General features: G+C 42.6%; 1 protein-coding gene across 2 annotated transcripts; it reads left to right on the top strand.

The window, feature by feature from the left end:
• The first annotated feature begins 661 nt into the window (after nt 1–661).
• LOC110498740 (BRD4-interacting chromatin-remodeling complex-associated protein-like) lies at nt 662–20,986 on the top strand. Of its 2 annotated transcripts, none has more exons than XM_036955734.1 (13): nt 662–933; nt 3,212–3,263; nt 3,789–3,834; nt 4,044–4,092; nt 4,203–4,268; nt 4,360–5,553; nt 5,649–5,694; nt 5,778–5,827; nt 7,845–7,894; nt 8,577–8,722; nt 17,196–17,290; nt 17,369–17,471; nt 17,562–20,986. In XM_036955734.1, exons 2-13 carry the CDS (start codon nt 3,236–3,238, stop codon nt 18,023–18,025), a joined length of 2,337 nt encoding a protein of 778 aa, XP_036811629.1. In that variant the 5' UTR covers nt 662–933; nt 3,212–3,235; the 3' UTR covers nt 18,026–20,986. The 2 variants fall into 2 exon arrangements, with proteins under 2 accessions (XP_036811629.1, XP_021431047.2); XM_021575372.2 differs by lacking the exon at nt 662–933 and adding an exon at nt 999–1,184.
• Nucleotides 20,987–21,775: the final 789 nt, after the last annotated feature.

Here is a 21,775-nt window from a genome sequence, read left to right as displayed (position 1 = left end):
AAGTATTTTTACTTAAGTACTTTACACCACTGCAAATATCCATATATAATGACGTTCATGTTTTATTGTGCCCCATTGTGAAAGCAAGTGGAAGGATGACAGTGCACATATTAAGCAAAACCTGAGCTTTAATCTAGGAGAACAAAATACACATTTCAGAATAGTAAAGTAGTATATCAGTAGCCACCTTCACAGTAGGTGTAGAAGAGTTTATTATGCATTTCTCAATGTCACATACACCTCACTTTCACATACAGTACCTGTTAATTCTTCTGCAGGAAGAAATAACTGCACTCTTCCAGTGTAGACTGCTGATGCAAGTATAAGAAATGGGTCTGTAGTTTAAGGAACACAATAGGCCTATATGAATTTACACCAGAATAGACTGAATTACATACAGTGTGTGTGGTTGACCCCCATCTCTGATTGAAACATGGTGTACATAGCATCACTGTGAATATGATTAATTGTGTTACATTGGCGATTACTTATAAAAGCTGTTTCCCCCATCCTATATCCCATTGGAGGGTATGTGAGTGGAATAACGCCCTCGTTTTGCTGATCTCTCTGTTGTCACAATGTACAGCTTCCTCAATTACTTTATCAGCCACATCAAGGTGTGGCATCTGCTAGTGGCCCGCCCCCTACCGTTCATAATGGCCAAGTCTACTGTAAAACAATTTCCTATTCATAGGGGAGAATAATTATGAAATATCTGTCATGAAAGTTCAAAAAAAAACTTTCATGAATGGTAGAACATAGTTTTTCAGTATTTAGAGTGTAGTGACTTTTTGTCCGTTCTATGTTACTTCTATGGAATATTGCATCGCTATCTGTAGAATGCTCTGATGTTACTGCCTTCTTCTGGAGCGGCACTACCCGTGCTGTGATGGCGAGGAAACCCCGTTGACAAGGCACTGCTTTTTCATGACGGTGAGTTTCCCTTTGAGTGTATTATAATTTTGTGATAAAATTTCTAGGAAAAAACACACACAACCTCCTTCCTCCCTTCCTTCGGGGAGGGAAGAGAGTGAGAGTGGAGAGAAATCTATCTGAGACAGAACAGGGACAGTGAGAAAAATATGAGTGGGAGAGGGAGAAGAAGGAGGAGGAGGAGAAGGAGGGGGGAGCAAATTAAAAGTTGCCAAATGGAGATATTGGGTTTCAAGAGGAGTGAGACAGGAGTAAGGGTTTGCCTTCTTTCAGTCGTCTTTATGTTATGCTAATCGAAAAAAACACCTAGGTATCGACACTGTTTAGCCGTGTGAACGAATTCTATCCGACGATTCTAAATAGGCGACGACGGCTAGCTAACCTTGAACAGGCCGATGTTTACAAGTAAAAGTCCGCGGTCAAATAGCTAGCCCAAAGAGCTGTTGCCGAAGACTCCGCGCGGTCGTAAATTCCACGATTGAAATATGTCTGTTCAGCCAATCGAGAGAAATCTGACGTTTTGCATTGCATGCTGGCAGATGAGCTAAATAGGAGACAAATGGTAACCTCTGAAGTCTACCCCAGCACAGCAGAGAAAGAGAGCACGTCAGCGACCAGTTAGAGGCTGGGAGGACAGGCTTTTTGTGCTCGAATGCGATTATCATTGTCTGTCGATTCAGTCTATTTTTGGACATAAATCACAAGCTGTACATCAGCTGGTGGTCTAAACGATGTTTCCAAAGCTTAAAACCGTGGCACGACTGTCGTTGCTAGCTGTTTGCACATTGATGCTACAATTTGGGAGGGTGTCATTACTATTTCAAATTTCAATTGGAGCTAAATGTGTCTACTATTCTTTGGATAAACTGATTTATAAATTACTCCGACCCTGACTAGCCATATCGTCTTGTACGCCTACTCCGACCACTAATTTGGTGACTAAGCTAGGTGCAGGGGAGAGGAAACACCATATTTTCAATAGCTTGGGCAACTGGCAAGCTAACAACGTTTTAGCTAGCCGCTGCTTGTTTTCCACATGCTCAAAATTCTGTGAAATTTGGAAAATTTAACTAGCTAAATATTCCAGGATTTATTGAGTGCATTTCTGCCAGTTATTTGACACGTGTAGACATATCCCCCCATTTAGTGGTGCTAGCTAACCCTGCCCCTATGACAAAATAACCCCAATGTTGAGAAGGGATCTCATTAGAGGTTAGCTAGCCGATTAGCCAACGTTAACCTGGTGATGGTGTCGTAGTTGTCAGCAAATATCTCAAAACGGACACACTTGAAGAGATCCTTCAAAGAGCACGTGTATCGGTGTAACTTGTGAAATAAAATATAGTTTTACGGTTTTCATTTTTTGTTGGTGGAAAGCTGAATATAAAGTGGCACTCTTAACTGCGTATGCTAGCAGCTAGCTAGATATCTGGGCTGCTAGCAAAAATACAGCTAGTTGTTTCACAATTCCAAAACGACCAGTTTTATTAACTATTAATCTTGTAATTCCCTACATTGAGCTACTCAATTGTAGCTGAGACATTTTATGACGCATTTTTTTTAGCCTTATTAGGCTTGGTTCTTTCTCAACCAAAGATGGTGGCCGAGTCGCCATTTTGTTTTAACGACTGGTTAAATGTGTTCAAGAGCACAATGTTACATCACTGACTTGACACAATGTATCACATTTGTCATTCGACATGGCTTCGAACGAAAGACACAAAAGAAGTCAAAAATGAAAATGTTGCTACCGTTGGACACATCACAGGCCCCCTACAGTGGCATACCATTTTTCAAAACACCACCTTGTTTAACCCAGGCATTGCAGCTCTGAATTAACAAAATACACAGCTTCACCTTGAGAATATTCCAAGGCTACATTTACTGTTTTGCTCCTCATTGCTATTCACCACATTATTAACTGTTTTATGTCCCCTTTCACCACGATACAAAGCCAGCATCATTGGAGTTAGTTCTGTGGAATGTTGTTGGCTGTAAAACAAAGTAAATGCTTTGTAAACCTTCAACTCCCAAACAAACAACCTTTTAAAGGGAACAGGGTGGAGTTATTTACACTTTGATGACCATCTTCATTTAATGGGAGGTGACAGGAGAGTAGACCAATGTGCAGGAGAAGAGACAAGGGTAGGGGCGGGAGCTTCACTCTCAATACTGCACTTTTAATACCATTGTTCTTAACTTCTCTCTTTCTGTGCCTCCCCCATCTCTCTTTTTCTCCCCTCTTATCTCTCTTGTCTCTCACTCTGCCCCATCACAGCAAATAAAAGGTGGTGGTTAATGAATGATTCCATGCTCGCTGTCAGAAAGCTGTGAGTGTTTTATTGCATCGCCAACTGTTACCACACCAGAGATAAGCATGCAGATACAGTCTGAGACACACACACACAGGAGGAGACTGAGGAGAGGACGGCTCATAATAATTGCTGGAATGAAGTGAATGGAAATATATAAAAAAAAACATGTGTTTGATACCATTCCATTATTTCTCCATTTCAATCATTACTATGAGCCCGTCCTCCCCAGGTGCCACCGTCCGCCTGTGACCCACCCACCCAGCACGTCTTCTGTGTTGTCTCACTGTTTATGTCTCTGCATTACTTTCCGTAACTCTTTTGTGCTCACAAGCATTCATAAGAATTGTTGCAGCAATGTAGAATACTCAAAGAGGATTTAGAATTAGAGCTTTTGCATTTATGAGCTTTTTAGCATAGTTGCAGTATACAGTTAAAATAGGATATCTCCCCCTTCCTCTTATCCTTTCCTCCATTACACCTCTTTCTACTCACTTCACTCCCCTGTCACTTCATCCCTCTCTCTGCTCTCTCCTCACCCAGGTGTCATGGATGATGAGGACGATCGCCGTCTTCTGGATATTATAGGGTAAATCCATATAACACATAAATCACAAACACTATCTATAACACATCTACAAACATCTAACACTAAGGCATTAGTAATGGTAAGTGGAACAGATAAATCTGGTGCCCAGGGGTTACGAATGTTAAATAATAATTATATCTATTTTTTTTTTCTAAAGTCAAATTCGGATGTTCTCTGACTGAAGCTCTCTCCCTCCTTCTGTCCTCCAGGGATGTGCAGGCGTTGAATGACTACCTCCACGGCTCCACCAACAAGTCTGTGAGTGTCTCCCCCTCTGGTCTACTAGTTCATCCATGCCCATTTCAAGTCATAGAATATTAGCACGCTGCTTTGCATACAGGTGAAGTGACGTGTATTTTCTCCCTCAGATTGAGGAGGATGACGTGACGAACGCAGCTTACGGCTCTGCCGGAACCTTCTTCACCAGTAACACTGTGAGTAGAAATAAATCTGCACTTACCTGCTGGTAATGGGTTTATAAACTGATGGAGCCTGTATAGTTATAAAGTGTTCTCTTTCTCTCAGGCTGGCTCTAACTCCGGCCTCAAAGATGAAGAGTTTGAGGATTCAGCAGGGGTGGGCCTCCAGCTTTCCAGTAGCCTATCGTTCATTGAGGATGAGCTGGGGGGAGAAGCTTCTCCAGGAGGAATGGATCTTGGCGGAGGAGAGGACCAGCCCTTTGACATCCTGCAGAAGTCTCTCATGGAGGCAGACATTACTGAACAGACTCTGGAACAGGAGGCCATGCTAGACTCCCAACCACCTCCCCCTCCTCTCCCCTCGGCCCCCTCCCCATTCCCCCCCCAGCTGGTCTCGGGGGGGTACGGCAGCGGGGTCACCACATCGACTGCAGCTTTTCCCAGTGGTCAGTTCCTCCAGGGCGTGTCCCAGCTGCCTAATGGCCAGGCAGGGGGGCACATCCAGGTGTTGGGGTCCTTTGGCGGGGGAGGGGTCCAGCAGATCCTCCTCCGGCAGGGTGGTGGGGTAGGGGGGGCGGTGGGGGGAGTAGCAGCAGGGGGGCAGGTGTTTGCCACTCCCTCCCCAGTGGGCCAGGTGAACCAGGTAGGCTTGCCCTTTAAGAACATCCCCCTGCAGAATATCATCATCCAGAGAGGACCTGGGGGCGCCCAGGCCCTGGTCAGACCTATCCAGCCCAAACCCCTTCAAGCTGGGGCTCAGACTGTCTATAGCCTGGGACTCCAGACCACAACCACCACCATGGTTAACACCGCGGCCCAGGGACACTACACAGCTAACGGCTCCATCCTGGTCCACTCTCCCTTGGGGCAGCAGAACCAGGGACAGCAAGGCCAGGCCAACCTGCCCCCAGGGCAGTACCTGGTCCACCACAATGGGCCCTCAGACCCATCCCAATCAACCCTGCTAGCCAATCAGAACACAGTACAGCTCGTCGCCGGGCAGAACTTCACGGCGACGGCGGGAGGTCAGCTGATCCAGGTGGGAGGCAGCCAGGTGGGAGTAGGAGGAGCCATGACCCAAACATGGCAGAATTTTCCTGGTACGAACCCTGCCCCAGTACAGGCGGCATCAAACCAGGGGCGTCTGACGCTGGTTGGAACGGCGACTGGGGTTCAAGGGCAGGTGTCGGGCAGCCCAGTGCAGCGCCTCGTACTGTCTCAGACTCAGAACAGCAGCTCCCTCTCCCCCCTGTCTCTCTCTGGTACTGGTACTGCCTCACATGAACAGGAGTACACACAGGTATTAACTACAACTCTCTTCCTCACTTAATTATTACCTCTTTGCATGCGTTTCTATAATAGGTTTTTGTCTTGTTTTGTTCTCCAATTCCTCAGGACAAGCAGGCTCAGACACATCTCGTCAACCTCCTTGGAAACAAAGGTTTGTGTTTGTGTTTTTGTGTGTTGTTGTTATAGATGTATATAAACCCCTCTCCTGACTTCTGTTTCTCATTTGTTTCCTAGCTGTGAAAACAATGACCTACATCAGCCAAGACGCCCCGCTAAACACACAGGTATTCTACATGTTATACACTGTGTGTGTGAGGTCATGAAATGTTGTCAGCTGGTGATTGTCATGCCTGTCTCACAATAACTGATTGACTTTTAAGTAACATAAACTGTTTAAAATGTTTAACATATCCAGCTTCCATGCTTTGCTTACAATCCACTAATGCAGACCTTTGGAACATCTGAATTTGAAAAAGTCTAATAAATACATTTAATATAGCCTACACCATCACAATAAATCCATTATTTATTTTAGGCAGGTCTAAATATGTCGTCCTTAAGTTATGCCGTATGGCTGTGGGCTATGCTAGATCATTTAGCAGGCAAGATTTGCTTTTAATTTCTGTGGCATTATTTTATAGTTAGAAGAATACAATTGAACATAGCTGAATAAAATATAAATTATATTTTTCTCAGGTAGTGCGCACATGCAGCTATTCTGTGTTGAGCGGTTAACAAAGAAACAGGTCCTCCTAAATGCTTCATTTAGAGTTATTTATGCAACTTTACTTGTGATACAAACGTTGGGCTATATGTTTTGATTTCTAACACATTCTAAGGCTGCATGATGCTACTCTAATGATGATTTGAAAAAAGTCACATGAAAGGCAAGCGCAGGATTTATTGCGCAGGCTGCACACACTTCATCAGTCTCTCATTCACAATTTGACAAGCACTGATAATATTCTCACCCATAAGATTATTCTTAATAACATTTTATTTAGAATGGCCCAGAAAAAACTAAAACATGTCATCCGTAGCCTGCACTTGTCACGCCCTGACCATAGAGAGCCTTTGTTTTTCTATGGTATAGTAGGTCAGGGCGTGACTGGGGTTTTTCTAGTTATTATTTTCTATGTGGGGTTCTAGTTTCGTTTTTCTATGTTGGTGTTTGGTATGATTCCCAATTAGAGGCAGCTGGCTATCGTTGTCTCTAATTGGGGATCATATTTAAGTAGCATTTTGTCCACCTGTGTTTTATGGGATATTGTTTTGAGTTAGTGTATGTTACACCTCTTTGTTACGGTTCGTTGTTTGTTTCGTTCGTTCATTCATTCGTTCTTTCTTTTGTGCCAGGTAGGTTTTTAATATGCCAGGTAGGCTACACTGTTTGTGAAGTGTATTAATGTGCTTAAATTTTAAGCAATAAATATGGCAGCATGAGAAAGCTGGCATCCTCTTTTTAAATAGTGTTCAGTCAAAACTATGTTTTCACACGTGATTGAACAAAGCTTATAAGAACACATGTTTCACTAGGCTCTGTAGGCTATGGGCTCTCCAACTGTGTTCCAGGGGTCTTGGGACTACAGGCTACGTTTGAGGTTATTTAGCCACTTTAGTTGTGATACAAACCTTATAAAAACATAGGCCCATGGGCTAAGATACATTATGCATGAGATGATTTGAAAAAGTTGTGCTGTTTCTGGCCTTAGACTGCACACGCTTGGCATCATTCACAAGTGATAATATTCTCAACTATCAGACTATTTTCAATTTAATCTTGTCTTTACAAATATTATTTAGTATATGTGTGAAATTAGATTTAGAATGGACCATTATCATTCACGGATCAGAGGCAGGGTCAAAAAATACATGTCATCTGTATTTAAATGAAACCTTTTATTTAACTAGGCAAGCCAGTTACGAATACATCCTTATATACAATGACGGCCTACCGGGGAACAGTGGGTTAACTGCCTCGTTCAGTGGCAGAACGACAGATTTGTACCGTGTCAGCTCGGGGATTCGATCCAGCAGCCTTTTGGGTTACTTGCCCAACACTCTAACCACTAGGCTATGCACTTGAATTTTCGTGCTAGTCAGGTAGGCACGCCCCCCGATTTATAAAGTGAAGCGATGTGCTTGATATTAGGAAAGTTGAGAAATAAATATAGTAGGCCTAGCCTACAGAAAGCGGATGGGATCCTCTTCTTTTTAATAGTGGCCTATAGAAATATTGCGAAACATGGGTTTACAGACCAGTGTGGTGATGATGATGATATTGAAATATGTCTCTTGTAGGTCAGTGCTCAGAAGAGGCCGGCCCCTCAGCAGCTCACCAGAGGAGGAATGTAAGTAGTGTATGTGTATAGATGCTGTGTGTGTGTGTGCATGCAGTGCTCTTGTGAAAGTCTACACACTCCTTGCACAGTTTTCAAATTTAGCTGCCTTAAAGGTCCAATGCATCCGTTTTTATCTCAATATCAAATCATTTCTGGGTAACAATTAAGTGCCTTACTGTGATTGTTTTCAATTAAAATGGTCAAAAAGAAACAAAATAGCAAGAATGGCTCTCTTGAGTGTTGAGTGTTCCTGTATTGTCCAGTCTCCACCCTGACTTAAATCTGAGGTAAGGTTTGAATATTGCTGTCCATCAATGATTCCCTACCAAATGTACTGATCTTGAGCAATTTTGACAAAAACAATGGATGTACGTTGCCCTAAGAGTTGAGCAAGGTTGGTAGAATTTTATTCAAAATTATTCACAGCTGTAATGGCTGCCAAAGATGCTTCCACTAAGCATTAACTCTGGGGTATGAAGACATGCAATCAACTTTGGATTGGTTTTCATTTAATCGTTTTTAGATAGAATTTTAAGGCAGCAAAATGTGAAGACTGTGCAAGGGGTGTGTAGACTTTAACTAGGGACTGGATATGTGCGTGTCAGTGGCGTACTGCAGTTTTGCTGGGCACCCCCTTGGGGGGCTGCTGGAGTGTGTGTGTGTGATAAGTGTACTATGTGTGTCTCTCCAGGATGCTACAGCAGTTGAGGATGGATCATTCGGGGGTTCTGTCACCTGACATCGCCCGCTTCACCTCATTGGATGACGCACTGCACAGACTCCTCCCCTACCACGTGTTCCATGGAGCTCCGCCCAACAGGGAAGAGTTTTCCCAAGGTCAGCTGTTTGTTCACCCGCCCGGAGGTGCATATGCAACAGCCCAAAGTCAGACACTAACACGGAGCCCAAACCGGCTGCGCGCGCGCCATCGTGCATACATTTATTTTGTCCCCCCACATCAAAGCGATCACTACCCCCAGGTTAAAATATCAAAACAAACTCTGAACTAATTACATTAATTTGGGTATAGGTCAAAAGCATTAAACATTTATGGCAATTGAGCTATCTAGCTTGCACTTGGCTTGCTGTTGCTAGCTAATTTGTCCTGGGATATGAACATTGAGTTGTTATTTTACCTGAAATGCACAAGGTCCTCTACTCGGACAATTAATCCACAAATAAAACGGTCAACCGAATCGTTTCTAGTCATCTCTCCTCCTTCCAGGTTTTTTATTCTTTGAACTTATAGGGTGATTGGCATCTAAACTTTCATAGTATTACCACGACGACCGACAACACAGTTCGTCTTTCAATCACCTACGTGGGTATAACCAATGAGATGGTACGTGGGTATCTGCTTCTATAAACTAATGAGGAGATGGGAGAGGCAGGACTTGCACTGCGATCTGCATCACAAATAGAACTGACTTCTATTTTAGCCCTTGGCAACGCAGACCGCGAGCAGTGGGTGCAATAATGGAATAATATAGATTTCTAAATTTATTTTGCAACGCTCGCGCATGCGATGTGAGCGGTGTAGTCAGGGTATAATGTGGTTTTCCAACAGCAAGTCTCAAATCAACATGGCTGTGTTGCCATTGTTTATGAAATGTTTTCGTTAGAATGTCAAAATAATCATCTAACCCCGATATCCCACAAACTGAAATCATAATATAATATTGTTTCCGCTGCTTGCTTAGCGAGTACCACTTCCTCCCGATTCGGCTCACACTGAGGCTTGAACCTGTGCCTTGCTAGCACATGTGACCGCTCTCCTGAAGTGTCTTACCAGTCGGCTGGCGTAAGTAGGGACACTTCAGGCTGAGGAGTACATTTTATACATCCCATGTGCTACGTAGGTGGCAGTCGGACAATTCTTATCCCCAGAATGGGCATGATGCAATGCTTTGCTCTCACACAGTCAAGAGTATTTGCGCTTGTGCACGGGTTCGCTTCACCCTGCTACAACGTGGTAGTTACAGGATCAAAACAGCTGAGGGTTTAGCCTTACGCTTCAACGCTCCAGGTTGTTGCGGAAATTGACCCACTACTACTGTTTAAGTCGTGCACCTACGTCATCTCGCGTCATCTCCCTAAATCTACCTTTAAACTTGACCTGACCTATCACGTTATGTATTACTGCCCCACAGTGGCAAGAAGTGACCTCCCAAAAAACACAAACTATACAACACATACAGTTGAAGTTGGAAGTTTAGGTTGGAGTCATTAAAACTCGTTTTTTCAACCACTCCACAAATTTCTTGTTAACAAACTATAATTTTGGCAAGTCAGTTAGGACATCTACTTTGTGCATGACAATTCTTTTTTCCAACAACAATTGTTTACAGATAGATTATTTCACTTAAGGTGTCAATTCCTGTGGGTCAGATTAACATACACTAAATTGTCTGTGCCTTTAAACAACTTGAAAAATTCCAGAAAATGATGTCATGGCTTTAGAAGCTTCTGATAGGATAACTGACATCATTTGAGTCAATTGGAGGTGTACCTGTGGATGTATTTCAAGGCCTACCTTTAAACTCAGTGCCTCTTTACTTGACATCATGGGAAAATCAAAATAAATCAGTCAAGACCTCCGAAAACAAATTGTAGACCTCCACAAGTCTGGCTCATCCTTGGGAGCAATTTCCAAACACCTGAAGGTATCATGTTCATCTGTACAAACAATAGTACGGAAGTATAAACACCAAGGGACCACGCAGCTGTCATACCGCCCAGGAAGGAGACTCGTTCTGTCTCCTAGAGATGAACGTACTTTGGTGCGAAAAGTGCAAATCAATCCCAGAACAACAGCAAAGGACCTTGTGAAGATGCTGGAGGAAACGGGTACAAAAGTATCTATATCCACAGTAATATATATCGACGTAACCTGAAAGGCCGTGCAGCAAGGAAGAAGCCACTCCTCCAAATCCGCCATAAAAAAGCCAGCCTACGGTTTGCAACTGCACATGGGAACAAAGATCGTACTTTTTAGAGAAATGTCCTCTGGTCTGATGAAACAAAAATATAACTGTTTGGCCAAAACGACCATCGTTATGTTTGTAGGAAAAAGGGGGAGGCTTGCAAGCCGAAGAACACCATCCCAACCGTGAAGCACGGGGGTGGCAGCATCATTTGTGGGGGTGCTTTGCTGCATCAGGGACTGGTGCACTTCAGAAAATAGATGGCATCATGAGCAAGGAACATTATGTGGATATATTGAAGCAACATCTCAAGACATAAGTCAGGAAGTTAACGCTTGGTTGCAAATGGATCTTCCAAATGGAGAATGACCCCAAGCATTCTTTCGAAGTTGTGGCAAAATGGCTTAAGGACAACAAAGTCAAGGTATTGGAGTGGCCATCACAAATCCCTGACCTCAATCCTATAGAACAGTTGTGGGTAGAACTGAAAAAGTGTGTGCGAGCAAGGAGGCCTACAATCCTGACTCAGTTACTCCAGCTCTGTCTGGAGGAATGGGCCACAATTCACCCAACTTATTTTGGAAGCTTGTGGAAGGCTACACGAAACGTTTGACCCAAGTTTAACAATTTAAATGCAATGCTACCAAATACTAATTGAGTGTATGTAAACTTCTGACCCACTGGGAATGTGATGAAAGAAATAAAAGCTGAAATAAATCATTCTCTCTACTATTATTCTGACATTTCACATTATTAAAATAAAGTGGTGATCCTAACGGACCTAAGACAGATAATTATTACGAGGATTAAATGTCAGGAATTGTGAAAAACTGAGTTTAAATGTATTTGGCAATGTAAACTTACGACTTCAACTGTGCGTGGCTCCTAGCCTCCCCTGCATACAGTAGATAGGCGACTTTCTTTACTAACACTAAAACAAAAACTGAAATTACAAAAAATTGAACTGTTTTTATAGAACTTAAGCTAAATAAAAACTAGGAAAGTGGATCTGCAAACTAACTGAATCTAAACTGAATTTCAAATAGAAAATGGCAAACTAAAAGAAAAGAAAAACGCAAAACTATAATAACCTTGATTCCCAATGTGATGTGTGGACTTGATAATCACAATTTAGGCTAATAATATAACTCAATCACTGTTTGTAAAAATGCATGAGCACGTAGTGATGGAGAGCAGGCCTAGCCTATAAATAAAATGTTATTTGTCACATGCTTCATAAACAACAGGTGTAGACTAACAGTGAAATGCTAACTTATGGGTCCTTTTCCAATATTGCAGAGTTAAAGAAAAAATAAATAACAATAATGACAAAAAATAACAATAATGACAAAAAATAACATGTCATTAAAAATACAGGGAGTACCAGTACTGAGTTGATGTACAGGAGTACGAGGTAATTGAGGTAGCTATGTACATATAGGTAGTGGTAAAATGACTAGGCAAGTAGTAGCAGCATATGTGGTGAGTGTGAGTGTGTGGCATCAGTATGCATGTGTGCGCGGGCGTATGTATGTATGTATGTATGTATGTGTTGTGGTGTCAGTGTAAGTACAGTCCAGTGTGTGTGCATAGAGACAGTGTAAGAGAGTTAGTGCAAAAAAAAGGTAAATGCAGGTTGTCCGGGTAGCCATTTGATGAGCTATTTAGCAGTCTTGTTTAGCTGTCTTATTTATGGCTTCGTGGTGGAAGCTGTTCAGGGTCCTGTTGGTTCCAGATTTTGTGCACTGTAACCGCTTGCCAACAATTTATGGCTTGAGGGGGTAACGTTGATCAATCTAATGTTCTAATACACTCGTTGATATTGAATAATAGAATATTAGTTTCTATGTTAAAAATTATACATCGTTGGGTCCATTTGTTGAAATTGAATAATAGAAAATTGGCTGAAATTGTTTACAATTCTTATTTTTCTACCATGTAAAATGTTCTAATTTACCTTTTTTTGACCTGAAAGTTGAAATATTAGCGTGGCTGGAAAATTGTGGTTCATCACTGTGGTTCAAGTGGATGCTACCATTTCAGTGCGGGGGAGATTAGCCTCGTCTACACTGTAAAGTGGTAAATTAATGTGTCACACATACAGTTATTTATTTATATATATATATAGCTTATGATCATTGATCTAATAAGCCTATTTACAGTGCCTTGCGAAAGTATTCGGCCCCCTTGAACTTTGCGACCTTTTGCCACATTTCAGGCTTCAAACATAAAGATATAAAACTGTATTTTTTTTGTGAAGAATCAACACAATCATGAAGTGGAACGACATTTATTGGATATTTCAAACTTTTTTAACAAATCAAAAACTGAAAAATTGGGCGTGCAAAATTATTCAGCCCCCTTAAGTTAATACTTTGTAGCGCCACCTTTTGCTGCGATTACAGCTGTAAGTCGCTTGGGGTATGTCTCTATCAGTTTTGCACATCGAGAGACTGAAATTTTTTCCCATTCCTCCTTGCAAAACAGCTTGAGCTCAATGAGGTTGGATGGAGAGCATTTGTGAACAGCAGTTTTCAGTTCTTTCCACAGATTCTCGATTGGATTCAGGTCTGGACTTTGACTTGGCCATTCTAACACCTGGATATGTTTATTTTTGAACCATTCCATTGTAGATTTTGCTTTATGTTTTGGCTCATTGTCTTGTTGGAAGACAAATCTCCGTCCCAGTCTCAGGTCTTTTGCAGACTCCATCAGGTTTTCTTCCAGAATGGTCCTGTATTTGGCTCCATCCATCTTCCCATCAATTTTAACCATCTTCCCTGTCACTGCTGAAGAAAAGCAGGCCCAAACCATGATGCTGCCACCACCATGTTTGACAGTGGGGATGGTGTGTTCAGCTGTGTTGCTTTTACGCCAAACATAACGTTTTGCATTGTTGCCAAAAAGTTCAATTTTGGTTTCATCTGACCAGAGCACCTTCTTCCACATGTTTGGTGTGTCTCCCAGGTGGCTTGTGGCAAACTTTAAACAACACTTTTTATGGATATCTTTAAGAAATGGCTTTCTTCTTGCCACTCTTCCATAAAGGCCAGATTTGTGCAATATACGACTGATTGTTGTCCTATGGACAGAGTCTCCCACCTCAGCTGTAGATCTCTGCAGTTCATCCAGAGTGATCATGGGCCTCTTGGCTGCATCTCTGATCAGTCTTCTTCTTGTATGAGCTGAAAGTTTAGAGGGACGGCCAGGTCTTGGTAGATTTGCAGTGGTCTGATACTCCTTCCATTTCAATATTATCGCTTGCACAGTGCTCCTTGGGATGTTTAAAGCTTGGGAAATCTTTTTGTATCCAAATCCGGCTTTAAACTTCTTCACAACAGTATCTCGGACCTGCCTGGTGTGTTCCTTGTTCTTCATGATGCTCTCTGCGCTTTTAACGGACCTCTGAGACTATCACAGTGCAGGTGCATTTATACGGAGACTTGATTACACACAGGTGGATTGTATTTATCATCATTAGTCATTTAGGTCAACATTGGATCATTCAGAGATCCTCACTGAACTTCTGGAGAGAGTTTGCTGCACTGAAAGTAAAGGGGCTGAATAATTTTGCACGCCCAATTTTTCAGTTTTTGATTGGTTAAAAAAGTTTGAAATATCCAATAAATGTCGTTCCACTTCATGATTGTGTCCCACTTGTTGTTGATTCTTCACAAAAAAATACAGTTTTATATCTTTATGTTTGAAGCCTGAAATGTGGCAAAAGGTCGCAAAGTTCAAGGGGGCCGAATACTTTCGCAAGGCACTGTATATTTGTATTGACTGTAAAAACACAAGCAAATTAGCTTCAAGTGATTTTAATTTCAGAAATCTGTTCCAAAGTATTGCCACACTTAGGAGAGAGAGAGAGAGACACTCAGTGGACAGTTTTTTAAAAATTACACAACCCTGTTCACAAATGTTTAGCTCCTACAGAGTGAGTCACATGGGCGTGGCTTGCAATATAGAACATTCAGTTATTATTCGATTGAACGTTTGAATGGGCAAAACGAGTGACCTAAGTGTGGTATGATCATTGGTGCCAGGCATGCCGGTTCCAGTATTTCTGAAACAGCCGGCCTCCTGGGCTTTTCCCGTACGATAGTGTCTAGGGTCTACCGAGAATGGAGCGACAAAACACATCCAGTCAGCGGCAGTCCTGTGGGCAAAAACAGCTCGTTGATGAGAGGTCGAAGGAGAATGGCAAGAATTGTGCAAGCTAACAGGCGGGCCACAAACGCAGCATAACCGTGGTGTTCAGAACAGCATCTCAGAACGCACAACTTGTCGGTCCTTGTCACGGATGGGCTATTACAGCAGACGATCACACTGAGTTCCACTCCTATTAACTAAAAATAAGAAGAAGCACGTGATCACCAAAACTGGATAATTGTAGAGTGGAAAAATATCTCCTGGTCCGACAAATCCAGGTTCATGTTGCGTAATGCGGTTGGCGGAGTCAGGATTTGGCGTAAGCAGTCCATGGCCCCATCCTGCCTGGTGTCAACGGTACAGGCTGGTGGCGGTGGTGTAATGGTATGGGGAATGTTTTCCTGGCACACGTTAGGTCCCTTGATACTCGTTGAGCAATGGTTCCATTCCCTGTAGAATTTGGGCTGTTCTGGAAACAAAGGGGATTCCGACCCGGTACTAAATGGGTTTACCTAATAAACTGGCCACTGAGTGTATGTGATCGTATTCAAATATATAAGCAAGGTTGTAAATGATTATGTTTTAGTCAAATATTATATCGGTTTTGGCAACTTGTGGTCAATTTGCAGTCTACAAGAGAATCTTCCTGTGGGTGAATTTAGTTGATGATCCCTGAGAAAGGCTATATTGTTCATTAAATTAAGTTGCGATTTTTGCTAACTAAAAGACAGATCTTTTCATTGTTTTCTCTTTACAGCATTGTTTCCCAAACTTGGTCCTGGGAACCCCAAGGGCTGCATGTTTTGTTTTTTGCCCTAGCAATACACAGCTGATTCAAATAATCAAAGCTTGATGATTAGTTGATCATTTGAATCAGCTGTGTAGTGTTAGGGCAAAAAAAAAAAACGTGCACCCATTGGGGTCCCGAGGACTGAGTTTGGGAAACACTGCTTTACAGCAATAGTTTGGAAAGAAAATAGCTATGTTTTCCCGTAATTGTATTTTGAAATATTGCAATATGCCTGGCTAGGCCTCTCTACTTTTCACTGACAGTCGAAACTCAACAATCATCTATTTGGTATTTGCCGTGTACGCTGCCCAAATTGCGGACCCTTCCTGCTGGAGGCAATGTGATTTTAAAAACAATCCACAGCGTGTTTTTTTTCCAAAGACGCTCATAATCCTTTGTGGCCAAATGATGCATTCTGGTGCCGTAGCCTGTTTTTTCTGTTTTAATTTATTTATGTAATAGACTATTTAGGCTTTATAATTATGGCAATTGAATTCAATATACTTTAGGGAAAGCTTAGCCATATGCCTTTGTTGCCTGAGAATACCAGAGGTGTCTTTAATGATTGAAGCATTCATTCTATCTAGTTTACATTGTTAAAGTTTTTCATCTCTCATTCTCTTAAGCAGTTAAGATGTTTAAGGACCGGGGACAAAATGCAATTAAAAAAATAATAATTAACAAATTACATCAGTTTAACCGGTTTTAAGGAAATTAAAAGCTGTGAAAACAACCAAACATGTTTCTGAGAAGATTTCAGTTCGTCTTGGATGCATATTTTATGTGGTTGGAATAATATCGGCTTTTATGACGCTGATAAGGATAGGGACCGTCTGTAAAGATGCTATCTCGCATTCACATTCTCTCGAGGCTGAATGAAGTAAATCATATTTCTCCACTCCTGTTGAAGAGTCAAAATGTAGGTTTTGTATATGAATTAGTATAGTGTCTCACAATCATTACACAGAACGTAGCTGCCACTGCAATCATCCTCTTTTACCTCTTCACCAAATCTTCCCCATACATTAGGCTACCTACTGTTCTGACCCTCCTTCTATTTATTTTCAACTCTCCATTTCGCAGCTTTTCTCTTATTGAAATCAACTCAGACCTTTTGTCTCAGTGGATCGACGTTAACTTTTTCTGCTCAAGTTCCCAAAACATTTGGCAATTGGTGTGTATTTGGTAAACTTACAGTTAGTCCCTAAATAAAAACCTCAATGTAGCCTATAGATATGAACTGCGCAATAATGATACATTTATGGATTTTTAATGCATTGTTTTCTCTTTATTCAACCCACCCGCCCTTCATCCACGCCATATTTCATGACCCTAAACCCGTCCGCCCTGCGGACATAACCGCTGGGACTGCAGGTTCTGTGTCAACCCATGCACCACTAGTGTGTGTGTGTCTGTGTAACCACTGTATTCTGTCTCTTAACAGTGGATGATGAGTTTGAGTCGATGGCGACTCAGGTATTGAAAAGGACCCAGGTCATGATCAACAAATACAGACGACTGCTGATGGTGGAGGCTGAGGTGAGTACGCACACACACAATTATTTTGAATCTTTGAAAAGTGTTGTGCTAACAGGAAGTCCCTTCCCCTCCCTGCAGCGCTCCAGTCCCTCCTCAGAGATGGTGATGATTGACAGGACCTTCAACCAAGAGGAGCGCCAGAACCTGACACAAGACAAACGTATGATACTGGTGGACCCAGGTGAGGAGGTGGGACTTGGCAGGGTTGTGGACCATTGAGCAAGTGTGGACCATTGTTTTTTCTCATCATCGTCTCTCTCTCCCTCCATAGATGGCTTCTTGGAAGATTTCTGCTGTGGGGTGAAGACATCTCCCCTCTCTCTACCCTGCCTCTCCTTGGACCCTCTCTCCACCCCCTCGTCCAGCCACGGCGGTAGACAGACAGGGAGGGGTGCGACCACAGACCCCCCTTACAGGACAGACCCCCAGTCGGGCTATGGAGACCCGGGGGGAGGAGGGAGAGGAGGAATAGACTCTTTTAAGAGTATCATGGACCTGAGGAGGACTCAACATAGCAACTATGGAAACAAAGCTGCCTCTAGCAACCACAGCAACTATCACCATGGCAATGTGGCTGCTACTGCCACAGTCGCGATGTCGACAGAGCCGGTACAGACTCAGTTCCTGTCTCACCTGTCCTCCTCTCACCCCCAGACCCCCCTGCCCCTCCCTCCCACCCTGCCCGACACAGACTCGGTTCTAGAGGCAGCTGTGAACAGCATTCTAGAATGTTAGACAGACAGATTTGACAGACGGACGTGCCACCATTCCATCTCTCTCATCCCCCTCCATCCTTTGCCCCGCCGGCTCATTCTTGGGGCTACATGTTTTTTATTGTTTCTTTTCTTATTTTGCTCTCCCATTGTCAGTCCTTTTCAACCAGCTCTGAGTTAGTTACAGTCATAGAAATATAATCTAGATATATGGTTACAGTACTATGGTTACTATGGTTACTGTAGGACAACCAGGGGTCATGACCTGTGTTACATCATGTCCTGTTGGGTGTGAGCCGGAAGAAGATATCAACCCCCTGAACCCCAACTTTAGCCACGTGCAATTATGCTGAAGTTTAGGGAGGAAGAATATGATGATGATGATGATTCTGTGCCTGAGAAATTCTATGTTGTCCTTCAAATGTTTACATGAAGAAGCCTTGTAAGAAATGTCCTTTAATTTTTGCACCTGACATTACACATCTTCACACACTGAGTATACCAAACATTAGGAACACCCCCCCCCCCCCCCCCCTCCCCCATGATAACAGCCTCAATTCGTCAGGGGAATGACTCTATAAGGTGTCGAAAGCGTTCCACAGGGATGCTGGCCCATGTTGACTCTAATGCTTCCCACAGTTGTCAAGTTGACTGGGATGACCTTTGGGTGGTGGAACATTCTTGATATACACAGGAAACTGTTGAGTGTGAAAAATCCAGCAGCGTTGCAGTATTTGACAAAGACCGGTGTGCCTGGCACATACAACCATACCTCGTTCACAGGCACTTACATTTTTGGTCTTCTGAATGGCATACATTCACAGTCCATGTCTCAAGGCTTAAAAATACTTCTCCCCTTCATCTACACTGATTGAAGTGGATTTAACAACCGACATCAATAAGGGATCATAGTTTTCACCTGGATTCACCTGGTCAGTCTTATGGAATGGAAAGAGCAGGTGTTCTTAATGTATTGTATACTCAGTGTATGATACCATAGTCATTTGATGGATTTGACAACTACCAGAAATATATTGTTATTTTTCTGTTCTATACTTCAGTTTTCATAGTCAAGCCAGAGAGACTCACTCACACGCTGAGTGTCTTAACTACTAAAGCAGCTTTTGGTTTTCTGTCAGTTTTTGAAATGTATCTTTGACATTTTTCTTATGTACCTTAAAGGTATGTGATGCCCCTCCGCGCGCACACACACACATTTTGTTCTTCTATCCTCGTGGGGACCTAAAATTAATTTCCATTCAAAATCCTATTTGACCTAACCTTAACCCCTAAACACTTATTGTGTTCGGGTTCTGCGCATGTGACAAAGTTTGATTTGAACTCCTAACTCCTAAACCTAATTGTAACCATAACCCTAAACCTAACCCCTAAGCTTAAAATAGCCTTTGTCCTCATGTACCCATGTATCCTCATGTACCCAAGGGATAAAACATTATTATTTTTTTACTATCCTTGTGGGGACTTTTGGGGGTTTTAGGTTCCCACAAGGATAGAAAAACCGACCCACACATCAAACACACACATTTTGTTCTATCTTCATGGGGACCTAAAATTAATTTCCATTCAAAATCCTATTTTTCCTGACCTTAACCTGGAACCCAAACCCTGAACCTAATCCCTTACCCAAACCCTAATTGTAAGCATAACCCTAAACCTAACCTCTAAGCTTAAAATAGCATTTGTCCTCATGGGGATGTGGGAAATGTCCCCACGAGGGGAGAATTTTTCTTGTTTTACTATCCTTGTCCCCACAAGTATAGAAGAACCAAGACACACACACACACACACACACACACACACACGTGTATTGGTGTTGGGGGGAGCTAACTCCTCAGATTGAGGGAAAAATGTTACGACATGTTTATCTTTTTTTATATAGATTAGATTTAGTTAATTTAAAAAAATGAAACATCACTATTATTTGTGTTGTTAGTGATGTGTGTCCCAGCGATGTCAACACGCAACCATGGCAATGTCTTACTGTCATGTGATACAATGACCCTGGAAGGTCATGGATTGTATATGTATGTCCACTCTTTGTGAACGTGTGCTGGTGTGTTCGTATGTTTGTGTGTTCACTCACCCCGGATGAATGTTACTCGTTCCCTAGCACACTTAGTTTCCCCTCCTCCACTCTATCCTTCTCTCCCTCCCCACAGTTAAGAGATGAGAGACAAGTGTATGTAAACTCTGCTTTTAAACTGACTGAAGGAACAGACTGAAGGCCTTAGATAGAAAGTGTCTTGTGTCTGAGTGAGTAAGGGCTTGAATGGTCGTGTTCTCCTGCTCAAACGTCGCATACATCAACCAATGGTTGCGTGCCACGTCCTTGACTGTGCCGTGGCGTCGGGCACCAGATTGCTAGAACATATGTGGCACGTCTATCCTATCCAGGTGTTGTAAGGTCTTCATGTGCCAGCAGTGTCTGAGCAGAGGAACACAACCACTGGGTGTGGCCTTCTCAGCCCTGGTCCTGAGGACCCCTGTGTCTGCTGGTCGACACACTATTCCCCATATATTTTTACCCAGAGCCTATGTAACTCACCCCATGTGACTCAAAAGTAGTGGACTATATGGGAAGTAATTTCACACAGGAGTGTCTTGAGGGGTTAAGGTACTAGGCTATGCCCTTTCTGCCAAGGAGAGCAATACATTTCTACTTTCTTGACCCGTTTTCACTGTTGACTTTCTTTTTGTCTGTCTCACTATCTACATGATTTGTATAGGGGCTTTTTTGGTATAAAAAATGAAAACGTGAAACACAAAATATTTATAATTTTTTGTAAGGAAAACCCCAGAGGAAAAACACGAGAAAAATGAAGTTCTTTTTTATTCTGTTGGCATTGAAGTGTTCCAAGAGAAATTGTTACAAAATACTGTCAGTTGTTCATTTCTAGTTTGTGTGTTTACTACAACAGCAACAATAGGTCAATAATAAATTCATTTTGAATACAATCATAAACTGGCTCAGCCTGATTGATTTAATACATTTTCCAACACATGTATTATTGGTAGTAGTTAGATATTCAGTTTGTTGTGGGGTCCAGTATGAAACTCATACTGCTGGTCATTATTTCACATTCAATTCATTCAAGGCTCCACAGACTTACAACATAGCATGTTGCTGGTAGCATGTTCCACTAGATGTTGGAACATTGCTGCGGGGACTAGCTTCCATTCAGCCACAACAGCATTAGTGAGGTTGGGCACTGATGTTGAGCGATTAGGCCTGGCTCGCAGTCGTCGTTCCAATTCATCCCAAAGGTGTTCGATGGGGTTGAGGTCAGGGCTCTGTGCAGGCCAGTCAAGTTCTTCCACACCGATCTCGAGAAACCCTTTCTGTATGGACCTCGCTTTGTACACGGGCATTGTCATGCTGAACGGTACACTGTCCTCCCAGTACATATCAAAGCTGCAGGCTAAGGTTAAGTCTAGGCCTGGTTTCCTCTATCGTAATCGCTCCTCTTTCACCCTAGCTGCCAAACTAACCCTGATTCAGATGACCATCCTACCCATGCTAGATTACAGAGATGTAATTTATAGATCGGCAGGTAAGGGTGCTCCACCAATGCTCCATATAGGACACATCACTGCACTCTGTACTCCTCTGTAAACTGGTCATCTCTGTATACCTGTTGCAAGACCCACTGGTTGATGCTTATTTATAAAACCCCCTTAGGCCTCACTCCACACTATCTGAGAAATCTACTGCAGCCCTCATCCTCCACATACAACACCCGTTCTGCCAGTC

This window comes from Oncorhynchus mykiss, chromosome 20 (assembly GCF_013265735.2).
Source record: "Oncorhynchus mykiss isolate Arlee chromosome 20, USDA_OmykA_1.1, whole genome shotgun sequence".
NCBI classification, from domain to species: Eukaryota; Metazoa; Chordata; class Actinopteri; order Salmoniformes; family Salmonidae; genus Oncorhynchus; species Oncorhynchus mykiss.
The sequence above is the reverse complement of the archived record's forward strand: the minus strand, read 5'-3'. Positions and strand labels throughout refer to the sequence as shown.